The 20615-nt window shown below is 17.8% G+C and overlaps 5 protein-coding genes across 11 annotated transcripts; 2 read left to right on the plus strand and 3 right to left on the minus strand.

The window, feature by feature from the left end:
• Positions 1–1088: 1088 nt before the first annotated feature.
• LOC409178 (ATP-dependent zinc metalloprotease YME1 homolog) lies at positions 1089–6962 on the minus strand. Of its 2 annotated transcripts, XM_392703.6 has the most exons (12): positions 6761–6962; positions 6270–6398; positions 5815–6198; positions 5520–5742; positions 5114–5205; positions 4784–5027; positions 4098–4230; positions 3242–3479; positions 2661–2903; positions 1781–1927; positions 1449–1601; positions 1089–1339 (listed from the first exon to the last, which is right to left on the minus strand). In XM_392703.6, exons 1-12 carry the CDS (start codon positions 6785–6787, stop codon positions 1148–1150), a joined length of 2205 nt encoding a protein of 734 aa, XP_392703.4. In that variant the 5' UTR covers positions 6788–6962; the 3' UTR covers positions 1089–1147. The 2 variants fall into 2 exon arrangements, with proteins under 2 accessions (XP_392703.4, XP_006572235.1); XM_006572172.3 differs by lacking the exon at positions 6270–6398 and having other exon boundaries at positions 6761–6958.
• A 1572-nt stretch (positions 6963–8534) lies between these two features.
• Positions 8535–15014, minus strand: LOC724527 (coiled-coil domain-containing protein 28A). Of its 5 annotated transcripts, none has more exons than XM_001120401.5 (5): positions 14842–15014; positions 10824–10980; positions 9293–9503; positions 8830–8946; positions 8535–8753 (listed from the first exon to the last, which is right to left on the minus strand). In XM_001120401.5, the coding sequence occupies exons 2-5, from the start codon at positions 10977–10979 to the stop codon at positions 8554–8556; spliced, it is 684 nt and encodes a 227-aa protein (XP_001120401.1). In that variant the 5' UTR covers position 10980; positions 14842–15014; the 3' UTR covers positions 8535–8553. The 5 variants fall into 5 exon arrangements, with proteins under 5 accessions (XP_001120401.1, XP_016772917.1, XP_006572233.1 ...); XM_016917428.2 differs by lacking the exon at positions 14842–15014 and adding an exon at positions 14355–14405 and having other exon boundaries at positions 8830–8910; XM_006572170.3 differs by lacking the exon at positions 14842–15014 and adding an exon at positions 14355–14405.
• LOC411718 (ubiquitin-associated domain-containing protein 1) lies at positions 11903–14128 on the plus strand. The gene is made up of 8 exons (XM_395186.7): positions 11903–11975; positions 12042–12235; positions 12311–12471; positions 12598–12809; positions 12889–12983; positions 13429–13619; positions 13717–13855; positions 13939–14128. Exons 1-8 carry the CDS (start codon positions 11938–11940, stop codon positions 14082–14084), a joined length of 1176 nt encoding a protein of 391 aa, XP_395186.4. The 5' UTR covers positions 11903–11937; the 3' UTR covers positions 14085–14128.
• Positions 15015–15551: 537 nt separating the features above from the next.
• On the plus strand, positions 15552–16763 carry LOC551148 (coiled-coil domain-containing protein 25). Of its 2 annotated transcripts, none has more exons than XM_623543.6 (5): positions 15552–15711; positions 15844–15891; positions 15976–16067; positions 16163–16545; positions 16617–16763. In XM_623543.6, the coding sequence occupies exons 1-5, from the start codon at positions 15687–15689 to the stop codon at positions 16696–16698; spliced, it is 630 nt and encodes a 209-aa protein (XP_623546.1). In that variant the 5' UTR covers positions 15552–15686; the 3' UTR covers positions 16699–16763. The 2 variants fall into 2 exon arrangements, with proteins under 2 accessions (XP_623546.1, XP_006572231.1); XM_006572168.3 differs by having other exon boundaries at positions 15617–15744.
• A 394-nt stretch (positions 16764–17157) lies between these two features.
• On the minus strand, positions 17158–19943 carry LOC411719 (queuine tRNA-ribosyltransferase catalytic subunit). The gene is made up of 7 exons (XM_026443716.1): positions 19701–19943; positions 19170–19259; positions 18880–19033; positions 18613–18745; positions 17909–18070; positions 17668–17836; positions 17158–17549 (listed from the first exon to the last, which is right to left on the minus strand). Exons 1-7 carry the CDS (start codon positions 19830–19832, stop codon positions 17205–17207), a joined length of 1185 nt encoding a protein of 394 aa, XP_026299501.1. The 5' UTR covers positions 19833–19943; the 3' UTR covers positions 17158–17204.
• Between the last annotated feature and the right edge of the window lie 672 nt (positions 19944–20615).

The following is a 20615-nucleotide window of genomic DNA, read 5'->3' on the forward strand; positions in this document are numbered from 1 at the left end:
TACTTTATACAAATTATTTATTTAAAATACAAATTTATTAAAATATTATAGCTTCTTATTTTAAAAATTTTAGTTTGATTTTATGAGTTTTTTTAATTAATATTTCAAATTTTATATTTTTAATGAAAAAAGAAAAAGAAGCAATGTCAAATAAAGTCATACCAAAACGTACTATAGATATAATAAGAAAATAGATTATATAAAACATAAAACATGTATGTGAATACATGTAACATATACTTTTGTATAATTTATATCTATATGGTAAATAAAATGTTAATTCTTATATGGTCTTAATATTATTAATTTTTTTTAAATATTTTGTATACATATTTTAAACGAAAACAAAATTCAACCAAACATAATTGCATGGTAGTATAAGTTAGATATTATTCTTTAAAATATATTGCTTAATAATTAATGTAAATAAAATTTAAGTTCATTTTAAATTTAATTATATTTATAAAAAAAAGAATTATTTATTAAAGATATTTTTTTGAGAATAATTTGTTTTCTTATATAAAATCTTAAATTAATAAATTTGTTAATATAAAAAAATTATTATATTATCAATCAAAATATAATTATATTACAAATTAAGATTGATATTACCCATTCAATGTTGCAAATAATAAAATTTAAATTAATATAACTGATTTTTTATAAATAAAAAATAATTTTTTTGCAGAATTATATTTTGTAAAAATTTTAAAATTGTAAAATTATTCTTATAAATTTTAAATAATATAACAATTTTTAGATTACAATACATAATTATATACAATTTTACTTTTAAATATAATTATGTATAATACATTATATATCGCTTTTTATTATATTTATATATTGTTTTATTATATTGTTTTATTTTGTTTTTAGAAATTCTCTAAAGTGATAATGATAAATTTGCATTAATTACTATATAAACTCCAATATATTAAAAAAAAATAATTAAATAAAAAAATAAAAATAATTTAATACAAAGTTTTCAATTGAAAAATCTAATACATTTTAATTAAAATTGTATAATTGTATAATTCTGCATCTATGATTATTATAATAAAATATTAATTGTAAAATGCAACATCGATACTGCACCAAATAATTTATTTTGCTTATTATTTTAAATTGAATCTTAGTACGGTAATTATAATACATGTTCAGATGGATCTATAATTCGTGATTGATTTTTTAAAGTTTCAGTTGAAATTTTTTCTCCATTAATTACAGCTTCTACATCCTTAGAGCTTAATGTTTCATATTTAAGCAAAGCATCTGCTACTTTTTTTAGTTCTTTTGCATGTTTTTGTAATATCATTTTTGCTCGTTCATATGATTCCTAAAATACAAAATATTTTATATTGTATAATATTATAAAATATTATAAATATAAATATTATAAAATATTATAAGCCATGGAATTAATATCATATGATGGCAATATTTACTTGTAAAAGACGTTTCACTTCATTATCACTAAGATCATTTGCATTCGGACCTGATGGATATCCATCTGTTCGATTTCCCATGCGAACTCCAAAACCAACTTTTTCAGACATGCCATATAAATTTACCATTTCTTCTGCGATAGAAGTTGCAGCCTAAGAAATATAATTATCTATGATTATATAATATATTATTTTATTATATAATATTTTATTTTGTTATATATAAATAATATTAGAAATATTTTTATATTAGATATTTAATTTTTAACTTTTATAATGTATATACGTATAAATATCAAAAAATTATTAATTTAAAAATAAATTGAAAATACCTTAAAATCACTTTGTGCTCCTGCTGTTATTTTATCAGGGCCAAAAATTAATTCTTCTGCAGCACGACCACCCATTGCACTATCCATTTGAGCCAATAATTTTGATTTTGTTATATGAATTTGATCTTTGTTAGATAAAAATGCAGTCTATAAATATATATATATATATATACAGAATGTTCAATACATTGGATCAATTTTAAAAATGATAAGTTTTTGAGAAAAGTGATAAAGAAAAAATTTTTAATGTTTTTTGACAAACATAATAATGTATGTGAATTTTTCATATTTGCAATATTATTTAAGAAACAAAAATGAAATTTTTTAAATGGAATATTATAAATCGTATGAAATTCAATTTATTTCATTTATTTCTAATTTGTTATGATTTTAAAAGCCTAATATGCTACATGTTTTAAATTTATTTTGATGCATTTCTTTTTGATTTTCATATGGCATAAACAAATTTATGATATTTTTTAAAAAACTGGATTTTTATTTCTTGAATAATATTATAGATATGATTTTTTTTTTATATTTATAAATATAAAAAATTCTTGTACGTCATAAAAAAATATTAAAACTTTTTTCTTTGTTATCTTTTTAAAAAATTTATCATTTTTTAAAAAAAAACTGATCCAATATACCATAAATATATCGCGTTCCTACTCTGTATATATATACATATTATTAAAAAAATAAGACAATAATTATAAATGATTATATTAAGAAAAAAAATAAATGGTTAAATAATTAGATATAACCATAGATATAATTTATTTCTAAAAATTTTGTAACAATATCAATAAAATAAAATCGTTAATATATATATACATATACATATATATGTATATGTATATATACATATTATAATACTTACGTGTCCTAAAGAATGTCCATGAGGCATAATAGTAATTTTATGCAATGCAGGTGCATCTTTAGTATAATATGCAACTAATGCATGTCCTGCTTCATGATATGCTGTAATACTATTAGTTTCAGTGTCATTAATTTTTAATTTTCTTTCTGGACCCATGATTAATTTATCTCTAGCATATTCTAAATGTTTCATTGAAACATATTCAGCATCATTTATGGCAGCTCTTAAAGCTGCTTGATTTACCTTTTAAAATTAAATCCATAATAATGAAATTAATTTGACTTAAAGAATTAATTTTTAATTAATCTCTAATGTAATCAATAAAAATAAAAAAATACTTTTTTTTTATTATAAATAAATTATAGTTATAAATAGCAGTTCATTCTAGTATAAAAGGAAATAATGACATGTAAATAACTTGAAAAATTAAAAAAATTTTAATTTTGAATTTTATTTATTTTATAGCAAGAATTTATTTTTTTTATTATTTTCTAATCTTTTTACCATTTTTATTTTATACATAAATTGATCACGTAAGAGATTAAAATACTATATGAAAAGTTATATAATTAAAAAAATACCATATTTTCTATATCAGCTCCAGTAAATCCAACAGTGCATTTTGCTAAATAACTTGTATCAACATCTCGTGTTAATATTTTTGATAAATATAAATCAAAAATTTCTTTTCGGCTAGAATAATCTGGTATATCAACTACAACCTCAACATCAAAACGACCAGGACGCATTAATGCTTTATCTAAATCATCACGTCTATTTGTTGCTCCTAATACTATAACTCCTTCATTTTGAAGAAATCTACAAATATAAAAAAAAAAGAAAATTATTGATAAATGATAAATCATAATGTCAATATTAAATTTAATATATTATAATTATAAATTATGATAGAAATTAATAATTTAAAAATTTTAAAATAAACTTTAATGAAAAAATAAAATTAACTACAAAGAGGAGAAAAAATTGAATTATTTAATTAGTATTATTTATTCATGCTATTAAATCATTTAATTTCCATATAATTAAATATAACATAAATATATATATATTATTTATATTGTATTATTTCGTAAATTGATTTTCTTCGATAATGAAACAATAAAAAAGAATAATTTGAAAAAATATATTAAAAATAATAAAAAATTTTGTAAAACAATAATATATTTAATTATAATAATTAAATAAAAAAAAAAATAATTTGAAAATCAATTAACATAAATGCTATATATTTCTTGTATTATAGAATAATTAGTTAGAAAAAAAATTATATTATAATAAGAAATAATTTTTAATAATTCCTTCATTTCTTTTTCTACCAATTTCCTTCTTTTTATATACATAAAATCGTTAATTTCATATTAATTGCTAAGATCATCTTGTATACTTCAAAAAAATGAAATAAAATTTTTAGTTTACCCGTCCATTTCTGTAAGTAATTGATTTACTGTTTGATTTGCATATGGATGGAGAGCTGAATTTGTTCGTTTTGCACCAACAGAATCAATTTCATCTATAAAAATTACAGCAGGTGCTTTTTCTTTTGCTGCTTCTAAAAAAATAATAATAATAAATAATAATAATAAACTATAAATGAATATAAAAATTTGAAGTTAAATTTTCATTTTCATACAATTGCATATCATAATATAGAATAATGTTATGTTAATATTAATATTTTAATTTAATATGAAATATTATAATTAATTATAATTTAAAATAAAAATAAAAAAAATAAGAATAATTTTTATTTTACATAGAATATATTATTTTATAATTGAAAATAAAAATTTTTTAATGTAATACAATTACTTAAAATATTTATTAAATTATAATATAAATATATAAATAGATAACATTGGAAATAATTTTAGAATTATCTAGTTATAACATTAAATCATAAATAGATTTAAATAAAAATTTTTAATATATGCCTATATATTAAAATATTATTAATATATAGATTATAAATGATTCATAATATAAACATTTATATAATCAATTATATAAAAAAAAATTAAAGTAATAAATAATATTTTCAACAACTTTCTAAATTTTATTTAATAATGGGAATATTTTTTCAATATACATTTATTATAACTTACTAAATAAATCCCTCATTCTGCGTGCACCTTGTCCTACTAAAATTTCTTCAAATTCTGGTCCAGCTGCATGAAAAAATGGTACACCAGCTTCACCAGCTACTGCTCTAGCTAACAATGTCTTTCCTGTTCCTGGTGGTCCTACTAATAATACACCTTTAGGTAGTTTTGCACCAAGTGCAGAAAATTTTTCTGGATTTTTTAAAAATTCGACAATATCACTTAATTCTTGTTTAGCTTCTGCAACCTAATTACATATAAATAAATAAATTACAAATAGTGAAATGAAAAAAAAAATTATTAATATTAAAATTCTAAGAGTGAATTACTTACTCCTTTAACATCATTAAAAGTTATATCTGTTGTTTCTGGTCTAAATTTAATACCATCCATTGAAAATCGTAGTCCACTTCCTACTAAATAAACTACAAGAAAAGATACATTATTATTAATAATCTAAAACATATTAATATTATTTAAATATTAATCTAATGTTTGTTTATTTATAAAATAATTATGTACAAATAATTAATATATAAATAATATGTTTCTTTTCAGTTGAATTTTTCATTATTTATCAGAATATTATAATTTTTTTATTTGCTATTTAATAGCAACATTTTTTTAATAATAAATTAATAATAAAATATAACTATTATAAAATAATATTGAAGTATATCTATTAAAATAGTCATTATATTATGAGTAAAAATGAAATTAAATCTTTAAATTTACATACCTCCATACCAAAACATTACAAATATAGTTCCTGTTATTAAAGTACACATTACTTTAAACCATCCAAAATAAGGATATGTTTGACGTGCTAGTCCTGCTTCATATCCTTCAATGAAAGCTAATATAATTTTTCTATATTCTTCTACTGATGTTTGATTATTGAATAAATTTTTAATTGCAGTCAAGTCCTTTTCTTTCAGAATATTTGCTCTATATCCTATATTCTATGAAATAAAAAAATTATTTATGATATCTCTAAAATATTAATATAAATAATATATAATATATAATCTTACTGTTCCAGAAAAATGGCCAAACAAGTTTTTAAATTTATTTACAAATGATGCCTTTTTTTCTAATTCAACATTTACATTACGTTTTGTTCTAAAATTACGAATTTGTATATAATAATTAGATGATTTTCTAGGTAAGGTAGGTAAAATAATTTCTTTCGTACATTGATAGTAAGAATTATGATATTTCTTTGTGTTTTCTTTGAAATTCAATTCTGATATATCTGATATTTTCCACTTATTATTTTTTTCTAAATTTTTCCTACAAATTTTTGTGGAAAATTTATCTAATACTACCAAAATATTATTTGTTTTTATATCAAACATTGCAATTACATCACATGTTTTTAATTTGCCTATTAACTTATCAATATAATTCTTAGTAGCCTGAAATATAATATATATATTTAATAGATCATCATTATCATTTTATATAATACATTACCATAATAGCTTACTTCTGAAAAATTACTAAAGGAAATATCATCCATAGATTTTTTAAATTCATTTTGTTTTTTAACTTTAACTGAAAATGATGTAGATTTTGGACTAACTACTGAAGTTAATTGTGCCAGGTGATATAACACCTAAAAATGTTAAATAATAATATCTTTTCTTAAGTAAATATTTTACTATTAAATAACAATTTAATATTACTTAATTAATTTGTGATTTGTAATATTAAATAAAATAAAAATAAAAAAAATAAAAACTGTATTTTTAATAAAAATATAAGATAATGCAAATTTCGAAAATTTTTATTAATACAGTATATTTAAAATTATAATATATAAATATTTTTAAAAAATAAATTTAATATATATTTGTTATATTTATTATAAAATATATTATATGTTATATTATAAAATTTAAAATTATATATAGTGAGCTATCTATAAAATTTGATTTTGTATGGTTATAACTTCATCAATATTATAATAATACAGACCTGATTATGAGGTTGGAAAGAAAACATTGAAGATTAGTCCTATTTAACAGATGTAATGAAATAAATGGAAGTTTCACCTTTTTAAATAGAACTAAATTCAACTGATTGTTTCCTTTTATTGCATATCCAAAAAAATTAACTACATGACATCGATATCTTTCATACGAAATATAGTTTTGATACTGCAAGGTAACGGAAATGACTACTGTCTATAAACTTCCGAATGTTTAAAACTAATTGATATTTGATTGAAGATTATAAAATTAAAAATTTACATTAAATTTTTATTATAAAACTTATGTTTTTTTAAATTTGATTTTGTTATGTATGTTACAACAGATTTTATTTTACAATTAAATTGTTGAATTAATAATCACAATTTAAAACAATTGTTTTGTGACCTTTAAACGTGCTTCATTTATTTTAAAATACAATTTAATTACGTAAAACAATTTATTTTATATATAATTTTTATAATATTTTTAGTACTATGAAATAAAAATTTTAATTTAAATTTATAAAAAAAAAAAAAAAAATAAAATCAAAAACATTAAAAAACATATTAACCTTATTTCAAATATAAGTTCATATAGTATTTATATTTTATATATAAAATATAATTATAATAATACAAATAAATGAATATATTTATTTGTTACACAAGTACAGTGTTTTTATACTTACAATATCGAACTATTAATAGTTTGCTTTCCTTAAATTACTAATGAGAATGAATATATTATCTTTATTAAATTATTTAGAAATAAATTGTTTAATTAAATATATTTTAAAATAAACTTAAAAATTTCAAAAAAAATATGATTGAAAAATATAAATAAATTAAATTTACTTTTTTTCATTTAAATTATATTAATATTTTAAAATTTTAAGATATCAAGTTTAAAAAATTTTAAAAAGTATATTAAAAAAAGTATATTACAAAAATAAAATTTTATTTCATAATTCATTTTTAAAAATAAAAATTTTTAGTATTTATTTTATAACATATAATTAATTAACATATATTTAAATGTAATTTAATGCATTTTATATATTATATAAGGTATATAAGGTATATAATAAAATAGGCAATATATTTATATACTTTATATTTTATTAAAATTAAAAGAGACATATATATAAAATATGAAAATTAAACAAAAAATATAATCATACAATATAAAGCTAAAAAAAAATAAAATTTCTTTTTCTAAGTTTTTACTTTTAAGAAAATAGAAATTAAATAAAAGTAATTGGATGCTCGCATAATTCAATGAATTTTTAAATTTAATTTTTTTAAAAAATGATTTTGAGCTAAAAAAATCTTATACTATCTTATAAAATTAATTTTTAAAAAAAATTATGGATTGTCTTTATATTATCTATCCAATCTTTTATATATATTCTATATATAGTTTTAATAAAGATAATAATAGTTTTAATAAAGATTTAATAAAGATAATTAAATAAATATATAATAGGTATCAAATTTAATTGAATAGAATAAATAATTAATTAATAATATTACTTATATTTTGTTTATTAAATACTACCAAATAATACTATAATTTATTATTTTAAAAGAAATTTTTAAGTAGTTTAAAATAAAAAATTCAAGATTTCATTATTTGAGAAATTAAATATACAATTATATATAAAAATAATATAATTATAAAAGATTTTTAAAATATGAAAATATTCTATAAAATATTCATATTTTTATAATATATTGATATTCATATTTCTATTTAAATTTTTGTTTAAAATATATGTATATATATATATATATATATTTACTTGCTATGTAATTTTTCAATACAAACACTAAGTTCTTGCAAACATTCCAATAAATTATCCATATTTGCACTTGAATGTCTGAGACCTGATTGATCTCCACCAATTCCTTGTCGTTGACCTAACTCAAAATGAAGTTTGGCTAATTGCTCTTGTTGTTCTCGTATTTCTGTCATTTGTTCCATACTACAATCTTTTCCTGCATTAAAATAGTATTTCAATTTTACATACAAGCTAAAATATGACTAAATATATTTTTTACATATTTTACATACCAAATGCTCGTAAATTACCACTATGAAAATCTTCTAAAAGTTGTAATAAAGCTTGTTCCATACGTCGAACATCAGGAACCTCTGACAAAAAGCAATGATGTTTGCATGGTGCCATAGCTTTATTTTATGACACCAAAACACAACGAAAAAATATAATAAAAACTTAAAAAAACTTAAAAATAAAAAATATATAAAAAAATTATAATTTATTATTAATTTAAAAAAAATTTATCATTAACTAATAGAATTTTATTTTAATATTTTTTTTATAAGAATTTCATAATAATATACAAATAAATTATACAATTATAACATTATATATTATTAAAAAATAATATAAAAGAGATATTTTTTAAATTATTGCAAATATTTTTAGAATATTATAGTAATAAATTATAAATGATACTTAGAAATCTATTTTAAATAATATTTTATTAAATTTTTATATAAAAAATAAAATTACCTCTATGTTGACGATTAATTTTTGATAATTCTGGTCGATGTGGTTTTTGTTTTTCCTTTTCATTCATATACATTAATCGAGATTGATTACTATGATTTGAAAGATTCACGGCTCGACCAGAAACCATAGATCCTTGACTTGTTGCTTGACCAGAACTTCCTTTACTAACAATAGGTGATGTTTGTATATTTGTTTCCCATAATATTTGTTGCTAAAATAATATATAAGTTTATTAGCACTACTTATAAACAATATGTTTATTTAAATTTATAATTATCTAAAAAAAAAGTTAATTAATTTTACATATTTTATATATATTTACTAATTATTTATTAATTAAAATTAATTTAAAAATGTAAATGTATTATTTCATAAAAATAGATATAATATATATTTATATATCTATGCATTTACATAGAAAAAAATTAAATTAATAAAAAATATTTAAATATAAATAATTTGAAAAACTCAAAAAGAATATTTGAATTTTATTTAAAAAGAATGAGAAAAATAAAATATTTATTCTATTTTAAAAAATAACAAAAAGATAATTTTTTAATTCAAATTAAGAAAAGTATTTAATTTTTTTTGTAAATCTATTTTAAATCTTTTATTATATTTTTATTTAATATTTTTATATATATTAAAAATTTTTACAAATAATATTTTAAAAATTCATTTATAATTTGATATTTAAAAAAATAGCATAATATTTTAAAAATTCATTTATTTATATATTTATATTATATATTTATATTATTTGTATATTCTCTAGTATCTTAATATTATGTTAGCTTTATTATATTTAATACATTGAAATTCATGGTTAATTGAAAATAATATGTTATATTATAATTCCATTTTCTTTTAGACTTATATTATTATATTATAATATTGTATTATCAAATATATATTTGATAATACAATATTAAAAGAAATATCATTAATATGATTTATATGATTTACAATCATATAACACTTCATAGACTAAAATGAATTATCTATATTGTAACATTATGTTATCCATTAATTTTTAATCAATATTATATTCAAGTTGATAAATTTTATTATTTTATATATTTTTTGTTAAATTTATATTAATGTTTATTTATTTTGTTAACATGCAACATCATCATATCATCATAATTATCATCATTATTTTTATATATATAATTAATCTAATAATTTATTAATTTTTTTTATAGAAAAATTTTTTATTTTTTTATTGAGGTAGTTTTATATCATATTAAAATGTAATAACAAAATAGAAACAAAATAATAAACAAAATTAATTAATAGATAGTTATTTTAAAAAATGATATATGAGTTTTCTGTTGCAGTAATATTATTACTTCTTTTATAATTATAAAGAATATAATTCTTTTATAGTATTTGTATATCATTTAGGATATCAAATAAAAATTTTAAACAATATTAAAATTTATAATAAATATATATCATATAAATAATATTACTATAAATAATATTATGCTTTAATAAGATAAATAGATAACTAATATTAAATTCATACCGATATATGAGAATTACGTGTATCATTTTTACTTGGATGATGAGATCTTGCTGGTGTAGAAGGTGGTGTAGCTTCTCCACCTTGACTCAATGGTTCTTCACATTCTTCTTCTTGAACTAATTGTTGTAATTCGCCACATCCAGACTTTTCAGCCATTCTAACAAATTTATTATTTGATAAAAGTTTTTATTAATTTTTTATTATTTGGTTTTTAACATTTTTTATTATTCTTTTCATTAAATTCAAATATTACTTATAAAATTTTAATATATATTTATAAATTTTGAACAATATTTTATGAAGAAAGAAAAAATATATATACATATATTGATATAATATTATATATATTTAAATACTTTTATATGTATATAAAAGATCTAAAAAAAATTATTTTTTTGTTATAAACAATTTTTATTATATTAATATTACAAAAAATATATTTTAAAACATTATAATTATATAATTTTTATTATTTATAATTTATTAAAATCTAAATATGTTATAATATTTATGATTACATTAATAATTGTTTTGTTTTTTTTTATTCCCGTTTTAAATGACATGATATTACAAAAATATTTTTAATGTGCTTTCAAATCACAGAAAAAGAAATATTTTACAAAAATAAACATTTACGAAATTAATTTTTCATGGTTATATATTTTCGGATGCACTCTTTTGTGTTTTGATATGAACTACACGTAAACAATCATGTGACATATTATTTAAAATACATATAAATATAAGTAAAAATTTTCGTTTAAAGATAAATATATAATAATTATTTTATAAAATAAGAAATTATAAATACAATTATAAAATTATTTGAATAGTATTTGTTGGTAATATATATGTAAAAGATAAATTTATAAATATTGTTTTAATTTTTGAAATTTATTATATTATATTATTTAGTTTAATAATAATATTTGAATTGATTTATTTTTCAAATGATTGATTAAAAATGAAAATTTTTTCATGTTATAGATATACTTTATAATTAAAATTACAAGAATATATAATAAATGTTTAGTACAATATAAAAAATTTATCAAAAAAAAGTAAAGTTTTTGACGATTTCTTTTATTAAAACAAAGATTTATAAAATTGTGCAATGTCTGAATCAAAATCTTTATTAATTAATATTATAAGGTAATATACTATTAAATTTGATATTTTTTTAAAAAAATTATTATTAAATATAATTTATTTATATAGTCCTGAAGGAATGATTACAAATTTTAATATAACATCAGATATGACTATTAATGCAATCAAAAATATTGCAATAAAACATTTTTATGGTGATGATACATCAAGAAATCCAAGTGATTTTCGTTTAATTCATTCAACTAAATTCAAATGTCTCATAGATAATTATAATATAACAAATGAAAACATTAATGAAAATGGTAAAATATTAAAAAAACTATTGAAGTTTATATTAAATTTATCATAATGATATAAAATAGTTTTCTATATTACAGAGGAATTAATGTTAATAAACATTCGTTCTACATCTATGAATGACAATTTATCTGAAAAAGCTTTGAAAGGTCCAAGTAAAGAATTAATATTACAAGTAACAGAAAATTTACCTATACGCAATCCACCTAAACATATTCCTTCACTTTATTGTCCTGCAGATGTAAATAAATACATACATATATAATATATATTTCTGTTTTTTTTATATTTTTGTTATTTTTATCTTTTTCAAAAACTTTATATTTTCTATATAAATAGAATTTATATTATATATTTTATATTTCAGTTTCAAAATGAAGTACGAAAAATTTTAATAACACTTGTAAAAGCATCAGCAAGAATTATTTTATATAGTCCAGAAGCACAAAAATTTTGTGATATTTTAAAAGAAAAATTAGAAACAAGATGTAAACCAAATATTAATCCAAATGCTATAAAAACTCTTACAGAAATGGGTTATTCTGAGAAAAAAGTCTTGAAAATTCTTCGCTTACGAAAGTACAATTTATCATTTAAATTAATATTTATATAAATATTAATAAATTAAAAACTAAATTTTTCTGAATATTTATTATAGATCAAATATAATGGAAGCTTTGGAATGGTTAACAGAACATCAAAATGATCCAGAAGATGATGATAATGATTTAGATTCAGAATCTATTGAAACAGGTAATGATAAAAAAATAAAAGTAATGATTTCTATATATTTATTAAAAATATTTTAATGAAATAAGTATTGATTTATTTAAAAGAATAATATTTAATAAAAACTAATAAGAAATTAATAATACAATTGAGAAAGTAACAGTTATAGTAATGAAAAAAGATAAATGTGAACATTTTTGATTTTATTATTGAAAATGATATTTATCAAATAAATATTTAATAAATATGCTTACAGTTTTTTTTTTCTAAATTATATTTTCATTTGATTTTCATATTTATATTTAAAAATTTTTATATTAAAAATATATAAAATATATTAAAAATGAAAATAATTATTATTTCAACTATTATTTTTTCTTAATATTAAAAATTTTTTTAGTTTTATATATATTTACATATATTAGTTTTCATTCCATAGTGTATAAAATAATGTTTAATAATAATACAGGATGTCAAGATTTAAACAAAGAGGAGAATATACTTAACATAGTAGATCGTTTGTTAAAAAATTATCATCACTGTAGAAAAATAGATTTTAAACCTAATTCTAGAGCAGTACAATTATTATTAGAAATGGGATTTGAAGAAAACAATATTATTGAGGCTCTAAAAATTACTGGAAACAATCAAATTAATGCTGTAAGTAATTTATATAATTTTAATTTTATTAAATTTTAAATTCATTATAAATTTTACATAATATAAAATTTTAAGTTTAATATATTTTTATTTTTAGTGTGAATGGTTACTTGGAGAAAGAAGACACAGCTTACAAGATTTAGATAAAGAACTTGATTCGGATAATCCAATTTATAAAGCAATTATGAATGATCCTCGCATCCAACTTAGTCTTACAAATCCTAATATGCTACTTGGTAAAATTACTTTTACTAATGAGTAACAAAAAAATATAATTAAATAATGTGAATAATATAATTAATGAAAAATGAATTTTTAGTATATTTATCCCTATTGGAAACACCTGTAGCTATAGGTGAACGAATAAGGGATCCTGAAATAGGACCAGTACTTGATCATATTATTGCAATGTATCATGCTGAAAAACATGCAATTCATATGAATCAATATGTAATTGATTTTTAATTAGAAAATTACTTCTTAAAATAAATAACATGTTATAAGCAATATTAAATAAATATTACAATTTGCAAAATTTTGCAAATTCTAATAATTCAAGTTTATAATAAATATATTAATAAAATTAATTAGCAACATATCATGTTTATATATATATATATATATATATATATTTGATATATTTAATATACTGTATTAAACTTATATGCAAATAATAAATTTCAGTCACATTAGAAAAAAATATATTTTAATATATTATTGTTAATATGTACTTACAATAATAACATAATTTATTGTAATTATGTAATTTTACATATTATATACGTATGTAAACATATAGAATCAGTTCAATTTTTTTGAAAAATTATATTTATATAATTATATATTTTTCATATCAATCATTTCTTTATTCTTTCTGATAAAATAAAGATTATTTTATTTTACATCATTTAATTTTTATAATAATAAAATAAAGTTTTTTTATAAAAATTAGTAATTTTTATAAAAATAAAATAGTAAAAATAAAATTCTACAATAATACATCATTGTTCCAAGTCAATTTCAAATATGTCCAAAATAGATACAAGTTTTGGATTTTTAAAATCTAATATTTCATTTTGATTAGAAATAATAAAGAAGAAAAAAAGTTTTGATAATTTTTATCACATCATGATATTAAATTTAGTATAATATAATAGAGTATCATAGAATCATTACTGTTAACAACGATGATTTAGTGTTGCATCGTTGCATAAAAACATACCTTGATATATGTGAATATTTGAATATAATAATTGCATGGTGTTATTTTTCTTCAGTTTTTTTTTCTGCCAATCAGCATATGATGTCAAATCCTACAAATCCAGTTTGCATCTATTGGCAATTCTGGGCAAATTTGAGAAACAAATAAGAATGTGTATGGCCAACTTAAGGGAATTTTCAAATTGAACTTCTAATTTAACTTCTATTTTAATGTGATGTTTTTACAGCGATTTAAAATATTCGAAGTAATTTTCTTTATAATTTTATATTATTGATTTAGTAAATAAAAATATGATAACCTTTGTATAATACCATACTTTTACAATATAGTTTTGATATAATATAATTCACAAATTGTAATGACTTTGTATAATGCAGTATTTATACAATAATTTCGATATAACAATTTATATTTACATGATAGATAAAATTTATATTTAAAAATATTATTTCAAAATATATATTCATTTTTTATATATAATGTAAGCATAATGCGATTTTTATAGCACAATATTTTTATGAAATCTAAATGTTATATTATTAAGAAGAATTGTAGTACAAGTTTTGTACAAAACGAAAAAAAGACATAGACTAACGGATTATTTTATTTTCACGTTTTTGTTTATCATTATTTAAAATTATATGATCTTTTTAGATGTTAAATTATCAACCAATACATGTGCTTATTTATATAATTATATTGGATCTATCAGAAATAACCAATCAGATCTATATTTCTTCTTCTAAGTGCTTTCTTTTTAGTTGTACACAATTGCCAAGATAATATAAATTTAAAATTTGACAGATAAATTGCTCCACGTGTTTCAACCAAAACTTTTTGTAATAATGGTTTATTATTTTACAAGTGAAGGTAATAATATTTATCATTGGTTTCATATTTAGTGTATGTATATTTAACTTTTTTTTTAATATATATATTAACATTATTACTAAAATAACATTAAATAAGGTTAGAACAAAAAATCATTACTTTGAATTACAGTTGTGCAACCACCAGTAACGTTATTTATGGGAGTTGATCAATATGAAAGTAAGTAAAAATATAAAATCTAATTGTAATCTAAAATGTAATTATAATGTTTAAGATATATTCTTTTAATATATAATTTTCTAGATGAGGATCTTATTAGATGGGGATGGCCAGAAGATGTTTGGTTTCATGTTGATAAATATTCTTCAGCACATGTATACCTTCGTCTTCATCTTGTAAATATTTTTTATTAAAAACATGTAATATTTATATATAATTGTATATAAATATTATATGTATGTGTGTATATACATATGTACATAATTTATAGGGACAAACAATAGATGATATACCTAGTGCAGTTTTAGAAGATGCTGCACAATTAGTAAAAGCAAATAGTATTGAGGGAAGTAAAATGAATGATGTTGATGTAGTATATACAATGTGGTCAAATCTGAAAAAGACACAAGGAATGGAAATAGGAGAAGTTGGTTTCCATAGAGATAAAGATGTTCGAAAAATTCATGTTACAAAACGAATAAATACTATTATTAATCGATTGAACAAAACTAAACGTTCAGAGCAAGTAAATTTAAGAGCAGAAAGAGAACAACGAGACAAAAATGAACGAGAAGATAAAAAGAAACTTTTAAAAGAACAAAAGGAAAAAGAAAAAGCAGAAGAAAAACGAAGAAAGGAAGAAGCAGAAATGAGGTAAAATAAAAGTAATTATATTATTATTAAAATATATAAGTTTTTTTAAATTCTTTAAACTTAATTTACAGGAGTTATAATTCTTTATTTAATACATCTAATATGACATCAAATACAGAAAATAGTGGATATGATTCAGATGATTTTATGTGATTAAATTATTAATATTATTTGTGATTTTTGTGCCTATTTACTATAATATACTTTGGAGAAAATAATAGATAAATATATTTAAAAGAAAAATTATTATGTATAATACTTTGAAATTTAATTTGGTTGTTTTGTAAAAAAATATTATTGAACTTTATAAAAATTTAAAACAAAATAATGAGAAGATTAATAAAATTTTATAAAATTCAATTAAAATATAAATAAATTTTACATAAATTGCAAAACTATATTAAACATTTAATATTGAAATTTTTTTTTACATGGTTTTCTTACATATTAAATGTATATTAATAATTAAATTAATTAGAAATGTCTTAATATATAAATACTTATTTTATATAAACTATTCACAAGTGATAATTTATGTATTGATATTATCAATAATTAAAATTAGTTATTATAAAATATATCAAATATTTTATAATTTATTTCTGTAATATATATATATTGAAAAAGAAAAATTTTATTATGAAAATAAATTACATCTCTTATAATAATGTAACATTAACTGCTTTCAAAGCATTAACAATCCATGAAGGGTATTCCTTATTTGGATATAAATCTAACATATATTGTTGTATAAATTTTGGAAATCTTTGTTCTTTAATACTTTGTCTAATATTTTCCATTAGTTTCATTTGAAATGCAATATTATGAACAGATAACAAATGACATGCAACTGTTTCTACTGTTACAATATGATGAAGATAAGCACGTGTATATGTTTTACATGTATTGCATTCACATGATTCATCTATTGGTCTCATATCTTTATGATATTGAACTTGTCTTAAATTTAATTGGCCAGTACGTACCAATGCACAACCAAATCTCTGAAAAATATTATATAATTAAATATAATATATGTATAAATCGCATTCTGCTGATTTATTATATTTTTTTATGTCAATTTTTTTAAATTTAATTCAAAAACATAATATTTATAATTACTGCCGTCCTTGTAGGAAATACACAATCAAACATATCTATTCCTAAAGCAGAACAAATAATTAAATCAATAGCAAATCCAACACCCATTAAATATCGTGGTTTATTTTTTGGAAGTATATTTGTAGTGAGATATACCATTCTCCAAAATTCATCTTTAGATTCTCCACCACTACAAAAAAGAAATAAAATTAAATATAAAATAATATTTTTTTTTTATCTAATTATACATATATATTAATACCTTAATCCTCCCACTGCATAACCATTGACTTTACACTTAATTAATTGATTTGCACATTCTGATCTAAGTTTGGGATCAAGACCTCCTTGTACAATTGGAAATATACTTTGTTCATTTGGTTTTTGATGTGCTTTCAAACATCTATCTAACCACCTAGTTGTTCTATAAATAATATATTAAGTATCAAAAACATTTTTAATATAAATTAAATAATATAACTATATCATGTACAAAGTATATGAAAAATAATAATATATTATAATTATTAATATATATTAATATTATAATTATTATAGTGATTGAACACTTCTAATTTAGAAATCTGTCTATTCTGATTACTAAATTTTCATTAGTTTGGAAATAGCGTCGAATTGATGGATTTTTTTTTGAGAAGCAATGTCAAATATTGTTTTCACATTGTTATAAAAATTAGCTGAAATATAAACTTTCTGTTGGAAACACGATACAATTATGTATCTAATATTTTATTATAATATAAAAATATATTGTCAAAAGTAATAATTTGAAAATCATAACTTGAAATAATTTTAAAATCATGTTTTACAAAAACAATTTATTTGTGACTATCATTGCAAATTATGTTATGACAATTATTTTTCATTTATACATTAATGCAACATTACCTATACATTATTTTTATTTTTTTATAATTATTTTTCATTTATACATTAATGCAACATTACCTATACATTGCTTCTTTTACTCTTGGTCCTGTTAATGTACTTTTAACTACATCATCAAGTTGCATAATTATATCTGCACCTATTATGTTTTGTATTTGTATGGAATGTTCAGGTGTCAACATACAATCTGATTCTATGAAATATTAAAATGTTATATTTTTCATATTTTCTTTTTTATATTTTTAATATCATAAAAATGATATAATATTATTATAATATAATATAAATATAAATTAAATTTAAATTTTATTTCTATATAACAATTACCATTGTATGGTGATTTAAACTTAACACCATCTTCTGTAATTTTTGCAAGTTCTAATAATGATACCATTTGAAAACCACCAGAATCAGTTAATAAAGCTCTTTTCCAATTCATAAATTTATGTAAACCACCAGCTTTTTGCATAACATTAAGACCCTAAATAATAACTTTTTTAATGAATTTATTTTTAAATTATTTGAACAAGCAATTTAATTATATTATATTAATTACATTATCATGTTTTAAATAAATTAAAAATAAAAAATTCTTTCTAACAATATTTTTTACATACAGGTCTTGTTCCAAGATGATATGTATTTCCAAGTATAATTTGACAATTTAATTGTTCTAATTGTTGAGGTAATAAACCTTTTAAAGTACCCTAAAAAAATATTAATATTATTATAAAAATATATTATTTATATATATATATAAAATGTAAATAAACAAAATTTATAAATATTCCAAAATATTAGAAATTTTCTAAATAATTAAAAAAGTAATATTTAAATTTAAATAAAATAAAATTATTATATAGAATAGAAAATTTAATAAAATTCTATAAAAAAAAATTCTATTTCTATAAAAAAATTATTATAAAATTTATTATAAAAAGAAATATTACATAGTTTTTTTTACAAATAAAAATATAAAAAAACTTGCAATTAATTTATATTTATTTATTTTAATTTACTTTTATTTATTTTTATTAACATATTATAAAAAATTTTAAATATTTTTGGTTTTGAATATTCTAATATATTTTAAAATATATATGATATATTTAATAAAATATTAATTTTTATTTAATATATTAACTTACTTGTGTGCCTACTGGCATAAATACTGGTGTATCTATTTGATGATGAATAAGTGTTATTCTACCAGTTCTAGCTTTTGTTGTTTGACATTCATAAAATATTTCAAAAAGTAATGGAGATTTTACTTGTAACATTTTGTCAATTAAATTTTTTTTAAAAATTTATATGATTAATAAAAAATTTTATAAATCTTATATTATTATTATATATTATATCTTATTAAACTTATTAAACTCTTATTAATTGTTTACTGTAAATAAAAAAATATTTATATTATAGTTTATAAATCATATTTTTAAAGATATATATTTATATATTGTTTTGAATTGAATTAAATTATATTAGATTGAAATTGAGATATTTCATCTATTGTAATCATGAAAAACTTTTAACCAATTTATCTATTATATGTATTAATTGTTGTTTCGATATATCGATATAAATAAAAAATAAATGATAATGTTTATATTATCACGAACGCATATGTATAGACGAAATTTTATATAATAATAGCAATCTTTTATTTTTAAAAATGAAAAAAAGTGATATTTTTCAAATTTCTACCATTCATTTCAATTTCTCGTTTTAATAATAAAATAAAATTCTTTGAAAAAAAAAAAGTATGTGAGTATAATGAAATAATTAAAATTTGGAAACGTTAAATTGCAGTTTTATCGTTTAAAATATTTGCCTAATAATTTGTATATTATAATCAGCTTAGAACTTATATTTAAATTCATTTTCTTGAATCTGAATGTGCTGTAAATATAAAAAATATAAATATAAAAAATTAAGTAATGATATTAATTTTGAGATATTAGAAATTGATTGAGAATTTAAAAGCTACATTATTTTTCAAATATACTTTCTTAAGAATTAATGAATTATTAAATATTAAATATATGAAAAAAAATTTA

This window comes from Apis mellifera, linkage group LG11 (assembly GCF_003254395.2).
Source record: "Apis mellifera strain DH4 linkage group LG11, Amel_HAv3.1, whole genome shotgun sequence".
Taxonomy (NCBI): Eukaryota; Metazoa; Arthropoda; class Insecta; order Hymenoptera; family Apidae; genus Apis; species Apis mellifera.

Excerpts from the sequence above, each read along its gene's own strand:
- LOC724527 (XM_006572170.3), bottom strand. Across the intron at positions 9,504-10,823 it reads CACGTAATTCTCATATATCG|CAACAAATATTATGGGAAAC; the intron begins GTATGAATTTAA and ends ATATTATTTTAG. Across the intron at positions 8,947-9,292 it reads AATTAATCGTCAACATAGAG|CTATGGCACCATGCAAACAT; the intron begins GTAATTTTATTT and ends CATAAAATAAAG.
- LOC551148 (XM_623543.6), top strand. The coding sequence starts at position 15,687 with ATGGTTTATTATTTTACAAGTGAAG. Across the intron at positions 15,892-15,975 it reads GGGAGTTGATCAATATGAAA|ATGAGGATCTTATTAGATGG; the intron begins GTAAGTAAAAAT and ends ATAATTTTCTAG. Across the intron at positions 16,546-16,616 it reads AAGGAAGAAGCAGAAATGAG|GAGTTATAATTCTTTATTTA; the intron begins GTAAAATAAAAG and ends CTTAATTTACAG.
- LOC411718 (XM_395186.7), top strand. The coding sequence starts at position 11,938 with ATGTCTGAATCAAAATCTTTATTAATTAATATTATAAG. Across the intron at positions 12,236-12,310 it reads TGAAAACATTAATGAAAATG|AGGAATTAATGTTAATAAAC; the intron begins GTAAAATATTAA and ends TCTATATTACAG. Across the intron at positions 13,620-13,716 it reads GAAACAATCAAATTAATGCT|TGTGAATGGTTACTTGGAGA; the intron begins GTAAGTAATTTA and ends TTTTATTTTTAG.
- LOC411719 (XM_026443716.1), bottom strand. The coding sequence starts at position 19,832 with ATGTTACAAGTAAAATCTCCATTACTTTTTGAAATATTTTATGAATGT. Across the intron at positions 19,260-19,700 it reads TTATGCCAGTAGGCACACAA|GGTACTTTAAAAGGTTTATT; the intron begins GTAAGTTAATAT and ends ATATTTTTTTAG. Across the intron at positions 18,746-18,879 it reads GTTTAAATCACCATACAATG|AATCAGATTGTATGTTGACA; the intron begins GTAATTGTTATA and ends AATATTTCATAG.
- LOC409178 (XM_392703.6), bottom strand. The coding sequence starts at position 6,787 with ATGTTTTCTTTCCAACCTCATAATCAG. Across the intron at positions 5,206-5,519 it reads TGTAATGTTTTGGTATGGAG|TTTATTTAGTAGGAAGTGGA; the intron begins GTATGTAAATTT and ends CTTTTCTTGTAG. Across the intron at positions 2,904-3,241 it reads GAGCTGATATAGAAAATATG|GTAAATCAAGCAGCTTTAAG; the intron begins GTATTTTTTTAA and ends TAATTTTAAAAG.